The sequence below is a fragment of the Mesoplodon bidens genome, assembly GCF_964165515.1.
Source record: "Mesoplodon bidens genome assembly, chromosome: 3".
Taxonomy (NCBI): Eukaryota; Metazoa; Chordata; class Mammalia; order Artiodactyla; family Ziphiidae; genus Mesoplodon; species Mesoplodon bidens.
The window spans coordinates 7,349,491-7,377,428 of NC_138178.1; the positions used below are offsets into that span (position 1 = coordinate 7,349,491).

Consider the following 27,938-nt stretch of genomic DNA (forward strand, 5'->3'; position numbering starts at 1 on the left):
ATGTAGCCACTCAAAAGCTGTCCTGTTAGCTGCTGTCCTTCTAGTTGTAGAAGGGGCTTGGCACATAGCTGAATGAATAAATGAATGAGTGAACGAAACCAGGTTTAAGAATTATTTTTTCTTCTCTTTAATTCCTTCCTGTCCTCCTCGGGTCTTCAGTAAAGTCTTGTTAACCATTACAGCCTCGCTTTGTTGTGAGCTGCTTCGGAGGGAGGGAGCATCACAGAGTCACGCTGCCTGAGTGCATGGCAGCGGTCACTGCAGAAGAGACACAGAACGCAGGGCCCAGGGCTCCCCAGGAGTACTTGGTGGGGGGAGCCTGCTAAAGGCCTGGACCTTCTGCTTCCACCGAAAGGGGTCTGCACTGCTTGTACTTGGGTATTAAAAGGAGAATGATCTCTCCAGACTGGGAAGTCTGATATATCTGGGTTAGTACAGGGACTGTTACTTGGTAACCTTTAAGTAAATGACAGATTTTTTTTTTTTTTTTTTTTTTTTTGCGGCACGCAGGCCTCTCACTGTTGTGGCCTCTCCCATTGCGCAGCACAGGCTCCGGACGCGCAGGTTCAGCGGCCATGGCTCACGGGCCCAGCCGCTCCACGGCATGTGGGATCCTCCCAGACCGGGGCACGAACACGTGTCCCCTGCATCGGCAGGCGGACTCTCAACCACTGCGCCACCAGGGAAGCCCTAAATGACAGCTTTTTACATTTTATTTCTACAGTTTGGTAAAGACTAAAACTAAAGTCCTCATTTGATGCTGTATCCACTCTTCCTCACACCATATCTGATCTCACGTATTATCTATACGGCTGCACACTCAGGACAATATTCCTAGTACAGCTGTTATTTTGGTAAGGTGATTGTCAGGTCGAATGGGACTCAGAGACCAGATAGGATAGCAGGGGTCTTGGGCTTTCAACTAGCTCTTCTCAACAGCATAATCTTGCATTAGAATCTTGAAATTTCAAAGAATCCGTTTCTGTCTCCATAAAATGGGGATACATGCTGTAATATCTACCACCTGTCTGAGCTTAAGAGCACATCTTGACATTATATTAAAAGAGAGAGCAAACAAATAGATTAGAAAGGGCAATATACCCTGAAATCTTGACCTGAAAGTCACTATTAATGGGAAAACCATTACAGTATTATATTTCTTTAACATTCCTAGCAGATGCTCAGCTAAGGAAAGATCTCACTTTTGAGTATTGTTTTGGAATGTGGTTATAATTTATTATTCTTATTCTATTTCACCATTCACAACTTGATGTGTTGAAAAATAGATCTATGTTCAAAAGGGGGTTATTTTCCAAAATTAAGTAATATACACAGTAGATGGACAGAACACACATTCACACATACATAATATTTGTGTTAATTGCTCACGTTGGCTCCTTTTTTTTTTTTTTGGTGTTGTTGAAAATTAATAAAGGACTTAGCATGGAAAGTAAAAACCAAATTAACAAAGACTTATTTGTAGTTACCAGGCGACAGTATGGATCCTGAAGCCAGGAAGTTTGTTTGGGAGAAGATCCAGGAAAGATCGAGAAAAGTTCTTGGGACATCAGACCCAAACATGGATCTCTCCAGACAAGATTCAAGTCGGCCTCCTATTTTAATAATGAAACAGCTTCCAGGGTCGAGGACCCTCTTGTGGGTCTTCATTTGTGACGCATAACTGGGTGGTTTTTGTTTTGTTGGGGGGAATAAATATTTGAAGGGGGTAACCGAAGAAGGTTATGCGGCTGTTGTGATGTTATTGATACACGGGCTGAAGCTATTATGGTGGATGCTATCAGCTACATTATCTTTATGCCTCCAAGGTAATCTGAAGCAGCTGTCCATTGACTTGGCACTACCTTACACTGAAGTGTCTGCCCCGCCTGGGGACTGTAACCCAAGTCAACCACATGCCTCACAGACAGCTTTCTTTAGCCACTGACGGCATCAAGGAAGGAAGAGCGTGAAATCGCCGGGAATGGATGCTTCCGGAGGGGGGTTGGCTGCCGAGTGACTCTCGGGGAGGGTGGCCTGGTCATCTCCTAACCTTCTATTTGGTGGCAGCCACTAAAGGTCCTTCTCTTCAGGCAAGGAAACAGCCACCTACTATGGAAGTGATCAGAATCCCTGGAAAATTTTCTTTCCCCCTTTGAACTTTGTAATGTTTTGCTGCAGGTCATGTCCAGGTGGAAGGCAAGGCTGGCTGAAAGACTGAAATCTCCATCTAGAAGGATGCATCCATTCCCGTGCTCAGCTCTGCTTGCTTGTTTTGGGGACACAAGGGAGACTGCTCCCTTTGATCAGCCCAGCGCAGCCGATACCCCTTCCACCGTCTTTGTCCAACCCAAGGCCAAAGCGGGCCGACATCCAAGTCACCCACGAAGGGAAGAAGGAACTCCAGAGAAAAGGCGAGATTCTGGCACCCATTCAGAGAGAAATGGCAGTGCGAACCGGAATTCAAGTAACCACACCGCTGTCCAGCCTGCAGAGACCCCTGTGGATTTGCCCAGGTCTCTAGATGGGGCATCGGACTGTGAAGCAGTTACTTTTCAGACTTCTATTCCCAGACCATCAATTATTGAAACGCCAGCGGTGAGTGTTCCCGGTGTTACTGTAGAAGGAGTGGTGTTGGGGGAGCGCCCAGTGTTTGGTGAGTGTCTTCAGGAAACCAGCCTGTTTAGCGTTATGAGTGAGTGAGACACTGAGGGAGCTCTTACTAGTGAGAGGAAGTGTGTAAAGCCTTTTAAATTCTCATAAGGTTCTCAAAGGATGCGGACGGAGGCCATGACAATAAGCACCAGGGCCTTGGCAATGGCCAACATTGACCTTTACCTGCCCATGGTGCTCCAGAGCCAGCAGGGTCTCAACACAAGATGAGGAGAAATAGAGTCTGGAAAAGCATTTAAACATTTTTACTGGTTTGTGAATTTATCTATATGAAGATCCACAATACGAAAGGTTTGATTATAGAATTTAAGAAGTTGCCTCTACTTAAAATGAATCACATGATATATGGGAAAATTTGGAAAGGACGATCACTGCACGCATAGCAGTTAAGAAAGGAACTGGCCTGTAAACCTATTCATAATGGGGATGTTTCTGTGATCGTTTTCGGAGACTTACAGGCAGGAGAGGGAGTTATTTGAAAAAAATGGTGCTGTTGCTCTTAAAAGGCAGCATCTTGAGTTATTTATATATCTACTTTCCTGTTTCTGGAATTACTGGATTTTAACTGGTTTTTGTTTGTTTGTTTGTTTGTTTTAACATCTTTATTGGAGTGTAATTGCTTTACAATGGTGTGTTAGTTTCTGCTGTATAACAAAGTGAATCAGTTATACATATACATATATCCCCATATCCCCTCCCTCCCACCCTCCCTATCCCACCCCTCTAGGTGGTCACAAAGCACTGAGCTGATCTCCCTGTGCCATGCGGCTGCTTCCCACTAGCTATCTATTTTACGTTTGGTAGTGTATATATGTCCATGCCACTCTCTCACTTTGTCCCAGCTTACCCTTCCCCCTCCCCATATCCTCAAGTCGAATATTCTGATTGGATTGAGCTACAAAATCATTTCAGAGTTCCTGGTAATCTCAATTTGGGAGACAGTGTAGAGGCGGGGTTTCTTGAATGGTTTTCCAGAGACACCCCTTGAGCATTCTGGGGTTGTATTTCTGGCCATGTAGCTTAGGACCAGATTGAAAAAACCGAGAAGTCTTTGGGGATCCACTACTAAGATATTCTGATTTTTTAAGATTATTTTTTCTATGTAGTTTAACAAATCGCTTTTCGTCTGACTTGCTGATTTGAACTCAAGAAGTCTCATTAAGCAATGAAAACTGCCAAACAGTGAACATAGGATTAAAACGGGATTTTAAAAATAGTTTCACTTGACATTCAACAGGCTTATATTAAATGATTGAAGCTCAGCCCTACTGTCTACATCCTTCTATTCTGAGACTGGACCGAGGATTTCACCAAGTCCTCTGTTATAGCAAGAACTGTAATTTTTTTTTTTCTAAATCAAAATCCAAAACAAACAGAACCCCAAATATTTCTTGTTCAATTTTCAGTTTATACCCACATCCAGAATAAGACATTTGTAGTAGTACCATAGTTAGCTTAGTGGATGGCATGGCTAAGATTATATCTGCTGCGTTAGTTAAAGGAACAAATGATGCACTATTTTAATGGGCTGGAAGAGTTTCTTTTGGGTAGAGATTCCAGCAACCCAGTACCCACCCTATGTTGCTAAACATAGCAGCAAGTACGAGAGTTGATTTGATTTTATCTTTCTGTGTTAGTGGCATATGTGACACAGGGGTTCAAGGTAAATAAGTGTATTCAAATATAACCAATTAAACGCAGCAGGGTAACATCCATATTTGTTGTCCGCTTGGTATGAACAAAGCCAAGGATAGACCACAGAGGTGAGGCAGGCGTTATGATGGAACCAGCCCTAATGCAAATCTGAATATAAATGTCTCAAAGAGAAATACACATAGGACGTTTCAAAGGAGGTTGGAAGGTCTGGAAAGGAACATTGCAGGGGAGGTGGAATTTGAGCTTGGTCTAGAAGGAGGGTTAGGATTTTTAAAGGCAGAGATGAAGGGGAGGACCTTGCAATAAAAGGAAACTGTATGAACAAAAGCTTGAATGTAGGGGAATGCAGCATAGGGATAGGCAGGTACATCTGATTGGCTAAGTTGGAGCGACATCTGGAAAGGTAAACTGAGGCCAAAAGTGGTTTGAAAACTGTGGTGAGAAGGCAGTGGGGAAGCTTTGAGAATTTTGAGCAGAGGAATGTCACGCTTGGGATTTCATTGTGGGAAGATAAATAGGTGGAGTCCCGTAGGATGGATTAGATTTGGGAAGACTGGAGCTGAGAGGCCATTGTAATCATCCCAGCCTGAGGAGGGTCACAGAAGGAACAGCAGGAAGGTGGGGTCGGGGGAGGCAAAGAAGAGAGGACCCCACGGGGTAGCAAACGCAGCAGTGGACTCTGGGTCCCAAACTGAGCAGGGAGGAGAACAAGACCAAACTGGGAGTGATGAAATGTAAACACTGCAAAATTAAGTGCCAGGGTGTGCAGTCCTGTGGGCGTAGTAAATGGGCATCTGTTTTGGTTCAGATTTGAGGAGCTGATATTCACAGAGCACTTGCTGTATACCAGCCAGTCTCCTGAGCACTTTACATAGAGTATCCTATTGTTACATGGTTACAGTGAGGTGCATATTCTTACAAGTCCCATTGTACAGATGAGGACACTGACCCTCAGAGAGGGTAAGACACTTGCCCAAGGTCACAGAGGGAGGAAGTAGTAGACCCAGGATTGGAGCCCAGTTCTGTTTGATGCCAAAGTCTATCCTCTGAATTATAGCATGCTTCTACTGCTTATTATTATTATTTGTATGATGTTTGAGGATTTACAGTCAAGTATTCATACCTGAATTCATACCTTTTATTTTTATTAATTTGCTTAACATTGTTTTATCTTAGTTTCATGGTGTATAACACTACGGAAAGAGATGCTTTCTACTTTGCCTCCTGCTGATGACAAGGCTTTGTGAATGACAGTGTGGGATTGCTGTGAGATCTTCCCATTAAAAGTGCCATAGGACTGCCCAGATTTTTCATTACCTGGTAATTTTGTCATGACCTGTTTCCTCTCAGAAGATGATGAACAAGCTTCTTTATTACAAGCTTGCCTGGAGGCAAAATATTTCTCTTTTGGATGCACTGATCCTCATCGTTTAAGCTGTCTTGGAAGAGGCAATGAATAATACTTTTTTTTTTAAGAGCTCAGCCTCGGCACATAATCATAGCTGAGAAATGAGTCCCTCTATCTGTCTGTAGTTTCCTGGGGTTCAGACAGGAGGGTGAGTCATTTAAATGTGAAACAACATCTGGTCTGAGCAGGAAAGCTCAAGATAGGGAGGCCAAGTGAACTAATTAAAGAGGAAAGGTTTTCGTTTGTGTAAATAGACGAGCGCATATCTGTATTTCTGAAGTGATGCCAATTAGTCTTCAACCTTTTTGTGGTCGTCTCTTCCCTGATCCAGGATGAAAATCAAGGTGATAACAACCCTAAAAGTGGAATGTGTCTTATAATTGCTGCTATCTTCTGATTATAATTTTTTTCTTTCTTAGTGGTCTTGCAATGGAAAAGTCTTATAATGGGTGGGATCGTAGAGGCAATGAAATAGAGCAGTAGGCTCTTTACTCTTTTTTCTTCAGCCAAGAAGTACTGTGGTCTTAATCTGTGCCAGGACAGCACTAGTCCTGGAGAAACAAAGATAGTTTAAAGACACAGTCCGTGAAGCTGCTTACATTCTGGTAGGAGATACGGTTTGGTAACTGGGCAGTGTCAGTGCAGTACGAGAAGGCTTATGGCTCAGCAATGGACACCATAGGAGCACATGGAAGAGACTCCCATCTTAGCCTTGGGAAGACAAAGGGGCTGGAATAGATGGAGAAGGATTTCTACTTTATTCTTTTATCATTGCACATCAGACCCAACACTGCCTTCTTCCTAGCTGAATGGTGCTATTTTTCTCCTCTCTCCCTCTCCCTTGACAAATCTGGCAGTGTAAGAAAGGCACAGCTCCCACAAGAAGCAACTAAGGGCTTCAGAGTTAGTTTGGAAGTTTCAGAAAATCTTTCTATAGCAGTGGTAAGTTTTCATCCAGTTCTTTTTTTAAAAAAATATTTATTTATTTATTCATCCATTCATTCATTCATTCATTCATTCATTCATTTATGGCCGGCTGTGCCGGGTCTTAGCTGCGGCAGGCGGGATCTTCACTGCAGCGTGAGGGCTTCTCTCTCTCTAGTTGAGGTGCGCGGGCTTAGCTGCGCCGCGGCACGTGGGATCTTCAGGGACAGAACCCGCATCCCCGGTGTTGGCAGGCGATGCTTTGCCACTGGACCACCGGGGCAGTCCCTTCATCTAGTTCTTATGCCAACAAAGTAGCCAGCCTACCACAGGAAGAGAAAGTAACTGTGGTTCTGGAAATCATTCCTGGGTTTTTTAACTAAAAGTCTACTTTACAAAAAGGAAGCGAAACAGAGCCCGTAGTGCAGTTGCTAACTGCACTGCTTTTTGTAACAGGCTGGCTTTGCTACTAGACAGAGAAGTGGTAACCAAGACATCCCCAAAACGCAAATCATGGTCTGGACGCAGCATCACAGGCTCAGGTGGTCACTCCTTTCACATTGTTGTGCAGTCATCGTTACCATCCATCTCCAGAACCTTTTTCATCTTTTCCAGCTCAAACTCTGTATCCATAAAACACTGACTCCCCATTGGCCTCTCTTCCCACTCCCTGGCCACTACCATTCTACTTCCTGTCCCTATGAATTTAACTACTCTAAGTACCTCATATTAAGTGGAATCACACACTATTGTCCTTTTGTGTCTAGCTTATTTCACTTAGCATAATGTCCTCAAGGTTCATCCATGTTGAAATGTGTCAGAATGTCCTTCCTTTTTAAGGCAGAATAATATTTCATTGTATTTTTATACCACATTTTGTTTACATATTCATCCACCAATGAACACTTGGGTCATTTCCACCTTCTGGCAATTGAGGTTATTGCTTTTATGAACATGGGTATACAAATAACTCTTCAAAACCTTGTCTTCAATTCTTTTGAGTATATACCCAGAAGGAGAATTGCTGAATCATATGGTAAATCTATCTTTGCTTTTTTGAGGAGCTGACATACTGTTTTCTACAGTCGTACCACTTTATATTCCCACCAACAATGCACGAGTGTTCCAGTTTCTCCACATCCATGCCGCCACTTGTTGCTTTTTGAAGTTTTGTTTGTTTTGATAATAGCCATTCTATTGGGTATGAAGTGGTGTCTCACTGTGGTTTTGATCTGCATTTCCCTAATGATTAGTGATATTGAGCATCTTTTCATGTGCATATTGGCCATTTGTTATATTCTTTGGAAAAATGTCTATTCAAGGCCTTTGTCCATTTTTAAATTGAGTTATTTTATGTTGTTGAATTATAGGAGTTCCTTATATATTCTGGTTATTAATTCCTTGTCAGATATATGATTTGTAAATGTTTTCTCCCATTCTGTGGGTTGCTTTTTCATCCTGTTCACAGTGTCATTTGATGTACACAAATTTTAATTTTGATGAAGTCTAATTTATCTACTTATTCTTTTGTTGCCTGTGCTTTTTGTGTCATATTTAAGAAATCATTGCCAAATCTAATATCATGAAGTTTTCTCTATGTATTCTTCTTAAACTTTTATAGTCTTAGCTCGTACATTTAGGTCTTTTGAGTTAATTTTTATATCTGGTATAAGTTAAGGATCCAAATGCATTCTTTTGCACATGGATATTCAATTTTCCCAACACCATACGTTGAAAAGACTATCCTTTCCCCATTGAATGCTCATGGCATCCCTGTGAAAAATCATTTGACCATGTATATGAGGGTTTATTTCTGGGCCCTCTATTCTATTCCACTGGTCTATATGTCTGTCTTTATGCTAGTACCACACTGTTTTGATTACTGTAGTTTGTAGTAAGTTTTGAAATCAGGACATGTGAGACCTCCAACTTTGTTCTTTTTCAAGACTGTTTTGGCTATTTGGGGTCCCTCGAGATTCCATATGAATTTTAGGATGGATTTTTCTATTTCTTCAAAAAATTATTGGGATTTTGATAAGGATTACATTGAATCTATAGATCGCTTGGATAGTATTGACATCTTAAAAACATTAGGTCTTCTAATCCGTGAATACAGTTTGTCTTTCCATTTATTTGTGCCTTTTAAAATTTCTTTCAGCAATGTTTTGCAGTTTTCAGTATATAAGTCTTTTGTCTCCTAGGTTATGTTTATCCCTAGGTATTTTATTCTTTTTGATGCTATTGAAAATGAAATTGTTTTCTTAATTTCCTTTTCTGATCTTTCGTTGTTGGTGTGTAGAAATGCAATTGCCTTTTTTGTACATAGGTTTTTCATCCTGTGATTTTGCTGAATACATTTATTAGTTTGAATAGTTGTGTGTGTGTATATCTGTGGAATTTTTATATTTTATACATATGAGATCATTATAATCTGTGAACAGAGATAATTTTACTTCTTCCTTTCCAATTTGGATGCCTTTTATTTCTTTTTCTTGTCTAAATGATCTGACTGGAACTTTCAATACTATTCAGCAATACTGTGTTCAATAGAAGTGGCAAAAGCGAACATCCTTGTCTTGTTCCTGATCTTAGAGGATAAGACTTCAGTCTTTCACCATTTAGTATGATCCTACCATTGAGTACACTGTGGGTTTTTCATATATGTCCTTTATTATATGAAGTAATTTCCTTCTATTCCTAGTTTGTTGAGTATTTTTGTCATGAAAGGGTATTAAATTTTCTCAATGCTTTTTCTGCATCAGTTGATATGATCATATTTTCCCCCTTCACACTGTTAATATGTTGTTGTATTGATTGAGTTTTTTGGTATGTTGAACCATCCTTGTATACCAGGATTAAATGGTATAATCCCACTTGGTCATGGTATAATCCTTTTAATATGTTATGGAATTATGTTTGCTAGCATTTTGTTGAGGATTGTTGCATCAATAGTTATCAGGGATATTGATCTCTAGTTTTCTTTTCTTGTAGTGTCTTTGTCTGACTTGGACATCAGGGTAATGCTTGCCTCATAGAATGAGTTAGGAAGTGTTCCGCTCTCTTCAATTTTTTGGAAGCTTTTGAGAAGGGTTGATGTTAATTCTTTTTTGTTTTTTTGGTGTTAATTCTTTACATGTTTGGTAAAATTCACCAGTGAATCTGGCCCAAGGCTTTTCTTTGTTAGGAGGTTTTTGGTTTCTGGTTCAATCTCCTTACTAGTAATAGGTCTGTTCAGATTTTCTATTTCTTCATGATTCAGTCTTGGTGAAGAGGAGCCACTTTGATAGCACCACTTAAGTATGGTAATCACAATCATGATTACCACTTGCTGAGCACTATTAATAGTTTAGTGGTGCTAAATGCTTTACGTGGATTAGCTCATTTGATCCTTCTACTCCTTCTACAATGTTAGCTTCTGATAATCCCAATCAATTCTCAGCTCAAAACCCTCCAATGGCTCTCTCATTCACTCAGAATAAAAATCAAGTCTTCACAGTAGCCCATAGGTCCTTTACAAAGTATGTCCCATTACCTCTCTGAACTCACCTCCTACTGATGGGGAAATTAAGACTCAGTGGAGTGAGGCATCTGATCCATTTCCACTCTAAGGGTAACCTTTGCAGCAGGCTGGGAAGCTCAATTCAACCAGTCAAAGCACGAATTTCTTGGGCTGTACAGAACTCATGTTGCCAATAACTGAATAGCTGTTAATTCTGTTCTCCTTGTCTAGGCTCCACACCCATCCTTCCTCTTTTCTTGGCACAGTCTCTGTTAAGACCTAGGACAGTTAATTAAGTGGGTTTCAGCTTCCTTGGTTAGAATCAGATTCCAGCTATGCTCTCTTGGCCACGTTAATTGGAATTTGGTGTTGGAAAGGCTCCTGGATACCTATTAACAGAAAAACTCTTGGAGATATTCATCTTCATAGGCAACTGATCTCATTCAACAAATTAATTTTATTTTCAATGTCTTAAAGTTGCCTTGAAATCAAGCCTTGGGAATACCATCTGTAGAGGGCAGTGCTTGTAAACTTGTATGTAAACATCTATCACTCCCTCATCCCACCCTAACTCTGTATTCCCTTTATTTAAGCATCATTAGGGGCAACTGTGCTAGGCTGTATTTCTACTTTTTAGTACAAAATAGTGTCCCTGCATTTCTTTAGAATGAAATCTTCCCTTCTTTTTCCTATGGACCCTAATAGAAGAGAACAGAATTCTAGGCTACCTATTAAAAAAAATACCCTATTAAGAAAGCTTTCTGCTAGACAGATGATTTGACATAAAAGCAATTCTAATAGAAAGCAACTTACAGACCCATGCAATCAAATGTTAGTTTTCTAGTTCCTTTTCATACTCTTAGCAAAATCACAAACTGCCCCCCGTGACACACACACGCCAACACCAACAAGGAGGGTATCTTAACAAGCTGGTGGGAATACCATACTATTCATTTTAAGCCCTGATAATTTCTTACACTAGGTTTCTACTTTCAAAAGATGTTAAACATAGTGGCATGATAGTGCATGATATACCCAGTGTACTCAGACAGGAATTTTCCAATCCAGATATTCAGTTGCATCCCAACTGGAAAAGACAGAGACAGCTCTTGGATTCCCCTCTTAGAATGAAATAAAATAAATAGTCCTCATAAAACCATGCAAATTTTACATCGAACCACTTTGACTATTGGAGACCATCCATAAAAGACGACATGATGGCAAAAATGCAAAATTTTCAGACAATTTAGAGCTGAGGGGCATATATGTTCCAAGCTAAGAAATAAAAGTTGAGTGCATAATTTTAGCAAATTTTAAAGCATTGTTCTCAAGTGAGGTTACTCCTGCGTTCACAATTCAGATAAGAATTATATATATTTTCTAAGGTGGTGTTGATATGTTGGAGGGAGAGGTACAAAAGGAAGAGGTCAGCCCATTTCTGAGCCACACCTATTTCTAGCACATCAGAGAGAACCTGGCAATCTGCCCATGACCTAGTTGATCCTTTGCCCTCCTTTTCACCAGTGGTTAATAAAAGAGCAGGGTTTATTTGTTCATAGGCAATGGCCTGGGAGTGTCTAACCAAAGAATCACCAAGGAGATTCCAAGACTCATTTTCCCAAAATGACTGCTTCTGTAGAGTTAGGATTTCCATCCTCTTGATTATATAATATGTAGTTGTCCTTTAATCAAAAAAATCTGCTATTTCACTCCCTGAGTATACTGGAAACTTTAAAATTTCATATGCTCCAGGAACCAGAGGGACTAGCTGAATGAATGTGCTATGTCAATCATGGGAAGTTAAAGGCTTTTGTTCTAGCCAAGGACATGTGTTAACCTGATCTGAACTGCCTTTAGTTTGGCACTCACAGTTCCTCCTTTCCAAAGAAAGTAGATCTCATCACGTTAACACTTTTTCCAATATGAGGTTGACACACTCGCTTTGGTAATTCTGCACCAGGGGAGGTGAGAGTTTGGAAATTTGAGGCAATTAGAGGAAGAGGGAGTCTCCACAAAGGACACAGGACCTGCTATGGGAAGTGTTTATGATTTTATTGTGGGAAGCTGGTTTGTGGGTATCCCACATTCAGTTAAATGGAAAATGACAGCCCTGGCAACTGTTATATTTTTTATATAAAACAACACAGTCTTATAAAAAGTTCAAATGTGATATATGTATACCTACAATTAGAGCCAATTTAAAGTTATCTCTTTTAAAAAATCACTTATATATGGCCAAGTAATCTTCACCAAAGCCACCAAGGATACTCAATGGGGAAAAGACAGTCTCTCCAATAAATGGTGCTGGGAAAACTGGATATCTACATGCAAAAGAATGAAATTGGACCCTTATCTTACACCAAACACAAAGACCAACCCCAAATGAATTAAAGACTTAAATGTAAGACCTGAAACCTTAAATCTCCTAGAAGAAAACAGGGGAAAAACACTTGACATGGGCCTTGGCAATGAGTTTTTGGATCTGACATCAAAGTACAGGCAACAAAAGCAAAAATAAACAATTGGGGCTATATCAAAACAAAAAGCATACGCACAGCAAAGGAAACAATCAACAAAATTAAAAGGCAGCCTACAGATTGGGGGGAAATATTTGCAAATCATATATATGATAAGGGGCTAATAAAATAGATAAGGAACTCATACAATTCAATAGCAAAAAAACCCCAAATAACCCAATTAAGATGGATAAAGGCCCTGTAGACACTCCAGCAAAGAAGACACACAAATGTCCAATAGGTACATGAAAAGAGGTTTAATATCACTAATCATCAAGGAAATGCAAACCACAATGAGATATCACTTCATACCTGTTAGGATGGCTATTATCAAGAAGCCAAAAGATAAATATTGGCAAGGATGTGGAGAAAAGAGAATCCTTATGCACAGTTGATGGGAGTGTAAATTGGTAAGCCATTATGGAAAACAGTATGGTGGTTCCTCAAAAAATTAAAAATAGAACTACCATATGATTCAGCAATTCCACTTCTGGGTATATATCCAAAGGAAATAAAATCACTACCTTGAAGAGATATCTGCACCCCCATGATCACAGTGGGGTTATTCACAGTAGCCAAGACATGGAAACAACCCAAGTAACTGTCAATGAATGAATGGATAAAGATAATGTGACACACACACACACACACACACACACACACACATACACACAGGAATATTATTCAGCCTTAAAATCATGGAAATCCTGTCGTCTGTGACAACATGGATAAACCTAAAGAACATTATGCTAAGTGAAATAAGCTAGACACAGAAAGACAAATACTGCATGATCTCACTTATGTGTGGAGTTCAACTAAAAATGTTGAACTCATAGTAACAGAGTGATTGTTGCCAGGGGTTGTGGGTAGTGGGGGAAAGGGGAGATGTTTATCAAAGGTACAAACTTTCAGCTTTAGATGAATAAGTTCTGGAGACCTAACGGACAGCATGGTGACCACAGTTAACAATAACATACTATATCCTTGAAATTCACTAGGAGAGTAGATCTCAAGTGTTCTTACCACACACAAAAAAAGAGGCAACTATGTGAGATGATGCACATGTTAGCTAATTGTGGTAATCATTTCGCAATGTATACAGATATCCACGCATTACGTTGCATACCTGAAATATATACAATTTCTGTTTGTCAATCACTCTTCAGTAAAGCTGGAAAAAATCACTCTCCCTCATCTGCTTTCTGATGTACTGACTTAAGGGGGAAGGAAGGAGGCACTAGACCTGGGAAGTTGCTGGCCATCAGGAAGTGCTGGCCACCCCCTGCTTGTGAAAAATGGCTGTGAGAAAAATCATGTATGTAGAGGCCGAATAAATGGTAAGATCTTGGGACTTCCCTGGTGGCACAGTGGTTAAGAATCCACCTTCCAACACAGGGGACACGGGTTCGATCCCTGGTCTGGGAAGATCCCACATGTCGTGGAGCAACTAAGCCCATGTGCCGCAACTACTGAGCCTGAGCTCTAGAGCCCATGAGCCACAACTACTGAAACCCGTGTGCCTAGAGCCTGTGTTCTGCAAAAAGAGAAGTGACCACAATGAGAAGCCCGCGCACCGCCAACGAAGAGAAGCCCGCACTTGCCGCAACTAGAGAAAGCCTGCGTGCAGCAATGAAGACCCAACGCAGCCAAAAATAAATAAATAAAATATAAATAAATTTTTTACAAAAAGGGTGAGATCTTGTGTAAGGAAGCTCTTGAACAAGAACATCAATGCACATGCCCTTAACCAGTAATATCTGCTTTCTGACCCTCTTTGACTGAGCTGGATGTTTTAGGAGACACACACACAGGAAGCAGGAAGGAAGGAAGAAGAGCAACTGAATAGACTCTGCTGCATAGTCAGGTGATGGCCCTCCTAGCTGGCTCTCCATCCCAGGGCTTTTCCTAGGGTTCCAGGAAGCCTGTCTCTGGACTGAGTCTCCGCCAGGACCCACCTAACCTGGATGTATAATACTTGAGTCTCTGTAGGGAGAGGTATCTTGGTGTGGTGGTGTTGCAAGTTGACCTGAGTTATTCTGACTATTCAGAATTGTCCAGTAAACAGTGGTAGCCTCCAACAAGTAGAGGTGCCTGGAGGCTCCATGTCTACCCACCCACAACTTGCTCCCCAGTGATGTGCTTCACTAAAGAAAGTCTCACATGAATACTGCCATGGGTACAAACATCTGTTGGCGAGAGGGCACAAAAAGAGGCATCTTCCCTGACCCTGAACGCTGGAAGAAGTTCCCTAGCTCTTGTCCTTTTACGTAGTAGCCCTTGGCATGAATAGAATGATACATAGGAAGGTGACAGTATTCTAATGGCAAAACCAGCCAGCCACGTGAGTCAAATGGGGTGAAGAGCCCTCTGTTGGATGTGGGTCCAAGACCAACTGGGGTTTAAGATCCAGGATGCGATAAAGGAGTTGGACTTCTGAACTGGCCACCTTCTCATACTTCATTTTACAAAGGCAAAAACTCTGGTCAGTCAAGGACCTTGAATACCATTCATTTCACAAGGGAAAAATAATTTCCAAAATCTCTTAGGCCAATAACAAATCCTCTAGTTGAGATTTAGCTAGCCTCACGTGGAACATTTGCTGTGGTCATCTCTGGATGTAGATACCTGAATAGGGTGCTTCAAATACTAACTAAGCACCTCTGAGTGTAGCCTCCAAAACTTTCTTTGCTCTCAAGAAGGAACACAAGGAAAAATGTTCTGAAATTTGGCCTTTGGACATTGTTGGGTAAGGATGGGATGCTTGGTGCTGCTGTAGCCATCCTGTAAGTGGGAGAGGACACACTTGTAGATAAAAGCAAATAACCTTGAGATGGTGGAGTAGGAAGAAAGAACCTGGGATCCCGAAGATGCCACGGAAGCACTTCAAGTGCAACTCACTGTCCAGGGGATACAGATACTCAAAGTGTTTACGCCGAAGTATTAAAAAATAATTACAGATGTTTTAACAAGGGTGATCCAGACTGACTTACCTATCCCTGGGAAATTTCCAGGTGGTCTCACAGTCATCTCAAATTCAATGTGTGCAAAAATGAACTATCCTTCCCCCAAACCTCCTCTTCCATGTATCACTTAGGATGCTTTTAGCTGTAAGAAACAGAAAAACTTAAATTTAGACACTATGTAAATGTATCATGTCGCTTAAAAACAAGCCCCAAGGGTGGGTGGCTTTGGAATGGGTTGATTCAGCAGTTCAATGAAGCCATGGAGCATCTAGCGTCTTCCATCTTTCTGCTTAGCCATCCACGGCCTTGGCTTTACCAACGTGTGTTTCCCTTGGTGGTGATGAAATGGCTCCCAGTAGCAGCTGGGTCACGTGACTTCTCCCTCCCCGTTGAACCTCTCACACACTTTGGACAATCCCTCCCCTTCTCTGTCACCATTCCCAATACCTCGTTCCAGGTTGGTGCCTTCTCCTGGGCTGGCCTAGGACTTGGTGTTTACCTCAAGTAAAGCACTTATTAACCTGCACCATATTTGTTCATATGTCTGGCTGTCCCACTAGGCTATCAGGAGCTTGAGGGCAGGGGCTGTATCTTTTTTCCTTTTTACCTATGATGGGCAGTGCCTAGAACAATGCCAGACATGTAGAAGGTACTTAACAAATATTTATTGAATAAATTGAAGGATGAATCAGCAAAATCAAAATCAGGGGAGAGGTTTATTGTACATGAGCCTTCACAGAGCCTTATCATTTCACCTTTGTTTAGTGTTGCCAATATCTTTGTGATCCATTCCTTGTTTTAGAAATGGATGGAAATAATTTAAGACCACACCAGAGAGTAGGGGTCAAGATATTTTCCCTTTGAAGGATGAGCTGCTTATTACTCAGGTTTAAGACAAATGAGCCAGAAAAACTTTTTTTTTTTTGCGGTACGCGGGGCTCTCACTGTTGTGGCCTCTCCCGTTGCGGAGCACAGGCTCCGGACGCGCAGGCTCAGTGGCCATGGCTCACAGGCCCAGCCACTCTGCGGCATGTGGGATCTTCCCGGACCGGGGCACGAACCCGTGTCCCCTGCATCGGCAGGCGGACTCTCAACCACTGCACCACCAGGGAAGCCCCAGAAAAACTTATTTTGAAGTGGACTCAGCTAGAGGAAGCAGTTTTCTTTCAACTGTCCTTCTAGACTGTTTTCTGGAGCCCTCAATGAATTCCCCACATGGCAAAGAACTAATCTCTTTATGCTTCTGTTTACCTATTTGCAAAATGAGGATAATGAGAGATTTTATTATTCTAGTGCTGTATTGGAAAGAATGACTATTTATATAGAAATTTAAGAAATACAGGAGAAAATAGAGAATATTAATAACAAAATGATGACACCATTAAAACGGGAGCTGAAGAAAACAAAGAGATGCATTCACCTCATTACTCTCTGTGACTTTAATAGCATGTGGAGAAGTATATAGATAATCTTGTTTGCATTATTAAAACCCTGAGCTGTATTAAAGACACTGCAATAATGGCTTAAATTTTTTTTTCACAATTCTGACTTTACAACGTTTTTGGCTGAAAGAAAAAACTTTTTTTTCTGATTTGCAAAGAACTCAGTATCTAAAAGATATGTTTAGTTAATTGGATTAAAGCATAAAGCATATGATTTTGCACTTAATGGGTTACTTTCTAAATCGGAGATTAAAGCCAATGATGTACATATTATTGTCAAGTTAGAGGGTGTTAATAGAGAAAAAAATGTAATTTGATTTCACAAGGAACAAATCATTTCATTCAGCAGGTTGTTTCTTCTGTGCTTTCAGTAGTTGGTGTGAAGTCTAACTTGGGAACTTTAAAGTTTTCATTTATTCCTTGGTTCAACAAACATTAATGGGGGCCTAACACATGCTGGGTTAGCTGCTGAGTTTGCCACAAAGAACCAAGCACTCATTTTGCCTTGGAGCTGCTTGCCGTTAGTTAGGACAGGAGTCAGGCAAAAAAGAAACAACAAAAAACAAAAAAACAAAGAAAACCAGCTGCAAAATGAGGTCATCAATGCCAAAATGGCATTAACATTGATCTCATTTCTACAGCTTATTGTTCAAAGCATTATACAATTATACACACTCTTTTCTTTCCCATCCAATGAAACTGCCGTAAACCCAAATGATCCCATATCAGTTTCTCATAATTACAGTCTCAAACTTTTCCCATTTTGCTGTCTCCTGTCTCCCCATTTCCATCGTGTCCTTTATCGTTCTTGTCTCCTTTTCTCCTGACTCATACTTATGCTTCGGCATTTCTGCTGTCACAGGGGGCCTCTATCTCTAAGATCATTGATTCACTTAGTCATCGATTCATTCATTCATTGATTTATTCATTGATTCATTCACCTTTCAATTGTGCCAGGGACTCTGTCAGTTCTGGAAAAACAAAAGGAAGAAGACATACTTCTTTCTCTTAAGGAGCTTAGCATGACCGACAGAGACAGAAACTTCAGTAACAACGTTGGTGCCATGGTAGATGTATGGTGTACTAAGCAGGTGGGCAGTGAATCAACGCTGCATGAGAGCAGGGTCTCAAAGCTAGAAGGTGTTCACCAGGTAAGCAAGGCAGAGAAAGGCAGTAGGTGGCCAAGAACCTGACTCCAATTGGCTTAAACAGGAAGGACATTTCTTATCTCACATAACTAGATGTCCAGAGGTTGGCTGCCTTTGGAGTTGCTGAAAGGAGCAAAGGGACGGAATCGTGAAAAGACAGTGTCCTCTGGTGGCACTTTCAGGCTCTGGGGCAGACCCTCTCATGTCACAAGCCCATTTAGCCCCCGGGGGGGATATTCATCTATCTCAAAGTGGATGACTAGATTTTTTCAATGAAACTTTTATTAAGAAGTTAAGGAAACGGAACAAATGTAGAGAGGGTTGAAATGAATGTTTACAGAGCATAGAGATTCTCTTTTTAAACGCACTTGCAGGCCGTTTGTGTTCTGCTTTTCTTTCTACTAACCTGGGAATGCATGTCAGCAGTCCCAGCAGCCCAGCCCAGACTTTGAACTTCAGGTGAAAGTTTTGCATTCCTCTGTTCCTCAGGGACCAGCTTGTTGGCACCTCCTGCAGACGGGAACCCCAGGCTGGGCATCTAGGGTATCCTTCCCCTCCTACCCCCTGCAGACATACTCTGCTCTCTTGGAAGAAGACACGTTCCCTGCTGGCCTGTAAGGTATTTTCCTGGGCATGGAAGCATGAGCTCAGGCCTGTCTCCTAAATACCTCTTTGACTTCAGGTCTTTGAAATGATATTCTTATCCCAGGCTAGTTTTAAAATGCATGTCTGCTTCAGGTATTCACTGGCCAATTGTTACGGCCAATTCTTCACTTTAGATTTTCTGTACTTCCCGTGCTTGTGTGTGGCACCATCTTTCCTGCGTGACTATCTGGATTATAATTCATTGTCCCCAAAGGCCATAAGCAAAACCCCTCTTTGAGTTCCAAATGCTCACTGTTGAATGACCTACTGGATTGTTTATTCCTGTCTGAGGGAGCTTCCAATGGGTGGCTCATTTGCAGGACACAAATGACAAGTCCCCAGCCAAAGTTGACCAGCTCTCCCATTGTCTTTTTGGATCATGGAGGAGCTCAGTGAGGAGCAGTCCTTCTGCTAATTGCTAAGTTTTACAGCAGCAGAATTGCTTTACAAGGACAGTACCGAAACCAGACCTGATTCCCATGGATTCATTCCTTTATCCAACAAGTATTTAGCAAGAACATGCCTGAAATGTGACCAGGCACCGTTCTAGGAACTAGAGAGCCAACCGGTTGTGAAGAAAACAGCCCTTGTGGAGACTCCAGCCTAACCGAGGGAGGCACACAATAAATAAGATAAACTAGTAAGTTATATAATATGTTACAGATAGTAATAACTGCAGGAGAGAAATGAAGCAAGGGAAAGGATGTAAAATGTTAGGGGTGAGGGGGTGCAGAAATTCTGGAGAGGGTGGCCAGAAAGGATCTTGCTCTTATTTTGGGTTGATGCCTGTCTTAGTCTGTTGGGGTTACTATAACAAAAGACTACAGACTATAAACAACAGAAGTTTATTTATTATATAAATTTGTTTATTATATAAATTTATTATAACAGGTTTATAAACAACAGAAATTTATTTCTCACAGTTCCAGATACTGGAGTTCTGAGAGCAGGGTGCCAGTATGGTCAGGTGAGGGCCCTCTTCCCAGTTAAGACTTCTTGCTGTGTCCTCACATGGCGGAAGGGGCAAGGGAACTCTCTGGGGTCTCTTTTATAAGGGCACTAATCCCTTTCATGAGGGCTCCACCCTCATGACCTAATCACCTCCCAAAGGCACCACCCCCTAATACCATCAGCTTGGGCATTTGGTTTTCAAATATGAATCTGGGGGTGGGGACACAAACATTCAATACACAGCAATACCCATTTTGTGGTGGTCACTATTCCCATTGTTCACACTGCTGTTTAACTGATAAACAGTTCCATCCCATTCTTTATCCCAGTTGTTCTCAACCCTGGATGCATCTAGAATCATTTGGGGGAGTCTTTTTTTTTTTAATTGCTAATACTAATACTGACTAATAATTCTAGCACTCTCAGAATTTGTATTTAATGCATCAGAGCTGGGACTATTGCATCAGTATTTTAAAAGCTTTTCCCAGAGAGATGCAACATGTAACAGCTTCTTTATTGTTCTTTTACCCTCACGTTTTTTGAGATCCTTAAGGAAAACAATGCCCAGTACCAGATGTGAAGGATTCCTGATAATTCCTTTGTAAAGTGAATGTTCACGAAGCACAGTAAGAAGGGAAAAGGAAGTTTCTGTGATTTGGTTTGTTTTTTAAGTGACTATTTCCTACTCAGTAAGTCATGCCTTTTCAAATCTCCTTTGAAGCTTAAAACAAAAATCGCCCTGCCTATCAGCGCTATATGTAGATGTATCTTCCCTCCTACCATGCAAATAGAATCAATGGCATCCTTCAAATATTAGGCTCAAAAGCATAGTTATATAATTGGCAACGAACTGGCAATCTTTCAAAATTCACCTTCAAGTTCCATGACTTGCCTCTCCAAGAAAGAAGGACCTAGATGGCTTTATAAAGAGAAGAAGAAAGAGAATGGCTTTATCCTTCCTTCTTCGGAACCAGTTCCAACCAAATTATTTCCACCCTAACTGAGAGCTTGTTGTTTTTCCTTTACTATGACATTATCGGGAGAAGACTCTGCCTGCTTTAAGAAACCCTCAATGCTACCACCCTTTCTTCGGCTGCTGGAGATTCTTTCCCCATAGTTTCCACTACATGACATAGCAGTTTTGAGGTCTTAGTCACACATTGCCATCTCCCTGCAGAAATCATTAGGCAGTGTTTCTTACATCCTGAGGAGTTCCCTCTTAATCTCTTGATCTTCATCAGGGGAATTTTGGATTTGCCTTATCTGATTCATTGAATAGTGTATCTGTCAGAGTTCTCAAGAAAAACAGAACCAATATGGTCTGTGTGTATCAATATCTACCTGTTACGTCTATCTATCTATCTATCCATGTATTGAGAGAGATTTTAAGGAATTGGCTCATGAAATTAAAGGGACCTGCAAACTCTAAATCCACAGGACAGGACAGCAGGCTGGAAACTCAGGCAGGACTTGATGCTGCAGTCTTGAGGTAGAATTCCCTTTTCTTCAGGAAACTTCAGTCTTTATTCTTAAGGCCTCTAATTGATTGGATGAGGCCCGCTCATGTTACTGAGGGTCATCTCCTTTCCTTAAAGTCATCTGTAGATGTTAACCACATCTACAAAATACCTTCCAGCAACATCTACATTCGTGTTTGATTAAATGCCTGGGTAGCATAGCCTTGCCACGTTGACAGGTAAAACGACCACAAGGAGTTTGACGAAGAGAAAAGCATCATGGAATTTGGAGTCAGAAAACGTGGGATCTAGTCCCAACTCTCCATTCAACTTGCTAAATGGATCTTGAGCTTGATTTTGCTCTTCTGGAAATTTGGGGATGGGGCATCGACAAGAAGTTTCTAATGCAGTGAAATCCCATTTGGATCTAGAACTCTCAGAGCCTTTCAAGATCATTCACTATCTGGAATGTTTCCCCCCCTTGTCTTAAAGTAGATCTGCTCCTGGGTTATGGATTTTGTGCTCATTACCACAAGGGATTTGCAGTGAGTGAAAAGGTGTTCTCTGAGGAAGAGTGGATGAAAAAAGAAGTGGATGGAGTGATTCCTGGAGAGACTGGTTATGACAGAATTGATTGGAAGGATTTAAGCTGAGGATGATGCTGCAGCATTGTGACTACAGAGTCTTTGCTTTGGGGACCTCCGAGTTCCTTTTGATTCTGTTGGGGGTAAGCATTACTCTCCTGGACTCAATCCTGGCCTGATACCAAGTGTGACTTGTTCTTGCTCAAAAGAGATTTCTCTCAGATGACTGAATCATTTTAGGCTTATTTTAGACCATGGTTGGTATTAAATACTCCATGCAAGTGTCAAGTCACAAAATCTATAGAGCTGCCCCCACCCCTTATCTATGGGGGATACATTCCAAGGCCCCCAGTGGATGCCTAAAGCCAGAGATACTACTGAACCCTTTATATACCATGCTTTTTCCTATACTAATGGGTGGGTAGCATATACAGTGTGCATACTCTGAACACAGGAATGATTTTGCATCCTGGGCAGGACGGAGCGGGCTGGCGGGAGAGTTCATCATGCTACTCATAATGGTGCACAATTTAAAACTTACGAATTGTTTATTTCTGGAATTTTCCATTTAATACTTTTGGACTTCAGTGGACCGTGGGTAACTGAAACCGAGGAAAGCGAAACCGTGGATGAGAGGGGACTACTGTACATTTGTTGACTTGGTGCAAATGGTCAGTTCCCAAGCTTCTCTTCCTCTAAAATATGCTTTCCCCCAACAGTGAAAATGTTGGCAGATAAATTCATTTAACTGTCACTAAGAGAGCTCTTAACTCCAGCCCTGGCCTTGGACAGCAGCGGTGACCTCAGCCCTGTTTACTCACTACATCCTGTTGCTGGGAATCAAACCCGAGCTTTGGTGTTAAGAAGCATTCTTCATTTTTTCCCAGATCTGTATTTCATCTGTGACTGAATAACTTTAAAAGGAAAGAAGTTCATAAGTTTCAACATATTACAGATGTCCATAAAACAATGAAATTATCCATGTGGCTGCAGACACACAGACGCGCTGTACCTGGCAAGGGGCCTGTGTGTCTTAGGGGAAGAAACCCCAATTCAGATGACTGAGGCAAGTACAGCTTGTATACAGAAAAGTCCAGAGTCGGGCCAGCTTTGCAGTGCCTGCTACAGTGATCCAGAGATGGGACCAGAGACCAGCTCTCCCCACGTCGCCTCACTGGTTTTCTCAGCGTCACTTTGTTTTTTTTAAGGTTGCCTCCGCTCATGGTCACCTCAGGCTACCAGCAGTAGTTCTTAGGGCTTCGGGTGTTCACATCCCCGTTCACCTGCAGAGTTGTTCTTTTCCAACCATAGACCAAGTCTTGGACTTTCTTTTCTTGTCCTGATGTCCACGGAGATGGACGTTTTCTGCTAGACAAGTCAGATCCTACCTCTGGCGCTGGGCTCAAGGTCACCCTACCCGTCTCGTGCGCCTGTCCATCAGAGGAGGGCACAGTGGATTGAGGAGAGGCTCGGTGACAAGTACAAATACATTTCAGAAATGACTTGGAGTCATTCTTTTTTTTTTTTTTTTTTTGCGGTACGCGGCCCTCTCACTGTTGTGGCCTCTCCCGTTGTGGAGCACAGGCTCCGGACGTGCAGGCTCAGCGGCCATGGCTCACGGGCCCAGCCACTCCGCGGCATGTGGGATCCTCCCGGACCGGGGCACGAACCTGTATCCCCTGCATCGGCAGGCAGACTCTCAACCACTGCGCCACCAGGGAAGCCCCGTTCTTCCTTTAAACATTTTGATGTGAAAATTTTTTAGTTGAATTCCAGGTAATTTTTGTTTTCAGCCATCACACATGTTACATTTTATATGTGGGAGGACAATGTTGATGATTTGGAAAACCACTCACAAAAGACTTTCTTTGGTTATCAAAATGGAAAAGTTGAGCTTTTCTTCTTTTCTTCTTTCTTTGAAAAGCAGTAAAAGTTCTCTGCGTCACTGAAGAGCAGATGTGAAGTAAAAAGTCTGAATAACAAAAAGTCAGTCCTATAAATACTCATCCTCACCATTTTGTTCGGCTCTATTGCTCTCATTTCCTTTCCAACAGTCACACACAGTAAAGATAACATGGATGTGAAGAAAACTAAAAGAGGAGAACGCTAGTTTACCATTAGTTTGAGTATTAAGTAATCACAATGGGCCTCGACAGTAAATCTAGAAGTTCCTTCTAGACTTTGTGAATCTTGACCAAGCATCATCGACCAGGCTGAGGAAGACCTGCCCACGATTGTATAATGGGGCTTTATACTCCCATTCCTAACCTCTACTTTCTGTTGCCATCCTGACTGAGAGCAAATAGTAGAGCTGGGTTTGTCAGGAACAGCGTAGCCATAAAAACTTTGTATACGTGTGTCACTGTGGTGCTTGTGTATGTGTGCGCGTGCGTGTGCTCTAAAATCTATTACCGCTCTTTTTATTACTACCCTTTTGATAATATCATAAATAGCTTTTGAACTAGAAACTTTGTGCTTTGGGAGCACTTATGCACTTTATTAAAATTATACTTGGGCTGGTCAACATTGCCCATTCTTACATTTTCTTTTATACGATATGCTGTTTGAATGGCTAAGTTTGCGTGAGCCTTATCCACCCCATCTTAAGATCAGAGACCGTCACACACACAGAGGTCCCCAGACACAGGCCAGGCTTACACACCATGGCACACGTTTAGTTCCATTGGCATTGGCTGTTCATATCCTATACCAAAGGGTTACTAGAAGCCACATGCCTTTGCACCTGGACTGGGCCTGGAGGGGAAGTCGAACTCTTATGTGAACATTTTGCAAGTGAAATGGGAAAGGGAAACCATTGAGTGTGAAGCTGGGTCCCTTCCAGGCACTCTGTCCCTTCCAGAACGTTCTCTTGGCAGAGATGAGTGAGGAGCAAAAGGGAAGAGACTCTGACGTCATGAAGATTTGACGGGCCATAGGTTGAGTCCCTTTTTCCAGGCATCACTTTCCAGGCTGCCGTAAAACGGCCTGAGCAAATGGGTCAGAGTCTCTGCAGACGTCAGTTGCACTGGCAGATGGGGGATTGGGAAACCTGCAGGCTGGGAATGACATCCGCCTGAGATGGAAAAATCCGCCCTGGCCCAGTAAATATGAAAATAGGGAGACGGGTATTTCAAAAACCATTTGCAACCCAGAGCAAGACAGCGTGTGGATCACACGTCTTTTCTGATTCCTTTCCTTCCTTCTGCAACGTCCTTGTCTTCACAGCCACTGCGGAAGGCTTTCGGGTCCTGTTCACGACCTACACCGTCTTTGGAGAGGGAGGTGGGAGCTCGGGCAGGTAGACTGCAGTCTAGATATGTTACAGCCTCTTCTCAAGAACCTGACACTTCCTTGCCCTCCTGTCCCTGCAGCTCTCAGAGCCACAGACCAGCGAGAGGGACACCCAGGGACAACTCTGGGGGGTGGTCTGGGGGAATTACGGACATCCCAGGACTTTCCACACTTTTTCAAAGGATTAGCATATCAGGTCACTCTACTCAACCTGCCTCCCTCAGGGCTCTGCTCAATGCTTGGCATCCCAGACGCATTCAGACGCCCCACTTTGGTGGCGGTCCCCCAGCCTGAACCGGTAAGCTCAAAAACTGTTGCAGAGGACCAGCTGTGCTATCAAACACGCTCGGCCCCTTGCAGGACAAGGACCATGTATGGGAAATTATATGAAAACCAAATGGTTTCCCAAAACATCCTCTAGTTTTCATGGCAAAGAGAGCTTCTTTAAAAGCCCACATGTGTGGGCTTCCCTGGTGGCGCAGTGGTTGAGAGTCTGCCTGCCGATGCAGAGGACACGGGTTCGTGCCCCGGTCTGGGAGGATCCCACATGCCGCGGAGCGGCTGGGCCCGTGAGCCATGGCCTCTGGGCCTGCGCGTGCATCCGGAGCCTGTGCTCCGCGACGGGAGAGGCCACAACAGTGAGAGGCCCGCGTAACAAAAAAAAAAAAAAAAAAGCCCACATGTGTGGGTTTGCTTTGGAACATTCTCTTGCTTGGGAAGGCTGGGGGTTGGGTCTCTGTGCTTGGATTCAACTTCTCTCTAGGGACCATAGTAAGGAAGGAAGGGAGCGGATGTGCACACCCCATCTGCCCAGCTGGGGCCCATCCTCCTCTTCCTCCTCCTCCTCCTCATGACCTAGCAGATGTCCACCAGCATACAGGGCCAGCCCCTTAACAGATGAGCTGACACAGAAATGATGTGTTAGGCAGACCTGCTTCTAACATTTGCAGGATTGGAGCCAGAGTAAACAAGTCTGAGGTCAAGCTTCCCTTTCTCTGCCATCCCTGGTTCCTTCTTGTACCCTGACAGGGCCTCTAGCACATGCCTCTGGGCCCCTCTGCCTGCAGATCCCAGTGCAATCCCATCCCTCCCCAAAGAGCCACCCTTTGAACCCTCTTTCTCAGCAGAGGTGCACACACTTGCCATGTGGTCCCTCGGGAGTCCAGACCGGAGAAAGAAGGCTCCACCGGGGTGAAATTCCTGGGTCCAGAGTCCCAGTGGTCTGCAAGGGGGAATGGGTGCTGGGTGGGCATATCGTCTGGCCCAGAACTCCTTGAGTGGAATTCTCTAGAGCAAATTGCTGCGGGCAGAGGCACTGCCTGTTTAGGTCCAAGGGCTTGATTCTGTGTCCTGAAGTTTCATGACATCCCTGGGACAATATCAGTAAAAGTTGTGTGCTGTGTTTGTACTTTTCATAGACTGGAATGTTCTCATCTTTGATAGCTTTACAGTGCCTTAAAAATGCTTTTCCAGAAAGAACAAAGCAGGAGGCATAACCCTTCCAGACTTCAGACAATACTACAAAGCTACAGTAATCATAACAATGTGGTATTGGCACAAAAACAGACATATGGATGAATGGAACAAAACAGAGAGCCCAGAAATAAACCCACACACCTCTGGAGTATTCGTCGACAAAGAAGGCAAGAATATACACTGGGAAAAAGATAGTCTCTTCAGCAAATGGTGTTAGAAAAGTTGGACAGCCACATGTAAATCAATGAAGTAAAAACACTGCCTCACACCATACACAAAAATAAACTCAAAATGGCTTAAAGACTTAAATACAAGACCTGACACCATAAAACTCCTAGAAGAGAACAAGGGTAAAACATTCTCTGACATAAACAGTACCAATGTTTTCTTAGGTCTGTCTCCCAAAGCAATAGAAATGAAAGCAAAAGTAAACAAATAGGACCTAATCAAACTTACAAGCTTTTGCACAACAAAGGAAACCATAAATGAAAAGACAACCTGCGGACTAGGAGAAAATATTTGCAAATGATGCGACCAACCAGGGCTTACTTTCCAAAATACACAAACAGCTCATACAACTCAATAACAAAAAACAAACAACCCAATCAAAAAGTGGGCAGAAGACCTAAATAGACATTTCTCCAAAGAAAACATACAGATGGTCAATAGGCACGTGAAAAGATACTCATCATCGCTAATATTAGAGAAATGCAAATCAAAACTACAATGAGGTACCACCTCACACTGTTCAGAATGGCCATCATTTAAAAAGTCTACAAATAATAAATGTTGGAGAGGGTGTCGAGAAAAGGGAACCTCCTTACACTGCTGGGGGAATGTAAATTGGTGCAGCCATTATAGAAAACAGTAGGAAGGTTCCTCAAAAAACTAAAAACAAAGTTGCCATATGATCCAGCAATTAAAACTATAATTTGAAAAGATACATGTATCCCTATGTTTACAGCAGTAATATTTACAATAGCCAAGACATGAAAGCAACCTAAGTGTCCTTAGCAGATGAATGGCTAAAGAAGATGTGGTATAGATATACGATAGAATATTATTCAACAATAAAAAAGAATGAAATAATGTCATTTGCAGCATCGTGGATGGACCTAGAGATTATTACACTAAGTGAAGTAAGCCAAAGACAAAGACAAATATCATATGATATCACTTATATGTGGAAGCTAAAATACGCCACAAATGAACATATCTTTGAAACAGAAATAGACTCACAGACATAGAGAACAGACTTGCAGTTGCCAAGGGGGAGGGATGGGAGGGGAGGGATGGAGTGGGAATTTG

At 42.2% G+C, this 27,938-nt stretch overlaps 1 protein-coding gene and 1 long non-coding RNA gene across 2 annotated transcripts in view; one reads left to right on the forward strand and one right to left on the reverse strand.

Annotated features, from left to right (window-relative positions):
• Nucleotides 1-2,181: 2,181 nt before the first annotated feature.
• Nucleotides 2,182-27,938, forward strand: part of FAM107B (family with sequence similarity 107 member B) — a gene marked incomplete at its 5' end in the record, with an annotated part of 217,971 nt that continues 192,214 nt past the window's right edge. The window contains one exon of the mRNA XM_081226768.1: nucleotides 2,182-2,595. Coding sequence (XP_081082894.1) covers nucleotides 2,182-2,595 — 414 coding nt within the window. The remainder of the gene's footprint in view (nucleotides 2,596-27,938) is intronic.
• The window catches only part of LOC308613370, a 52,289-nt gene continuing 40,026 nt past the window's right edge, over nucleotides 15,676-27,938 (reverse strand). Inside the window, exon 4 of the long non-coding RNA XR_014015241.1 lies at nucleotides 15,676-15,778. This is a non-coding gene — a long non-coding RNA (uncharacterized lncRNA). The remainder of the gene's footprint in view (nucleotides 15,779-27,938) is intronic.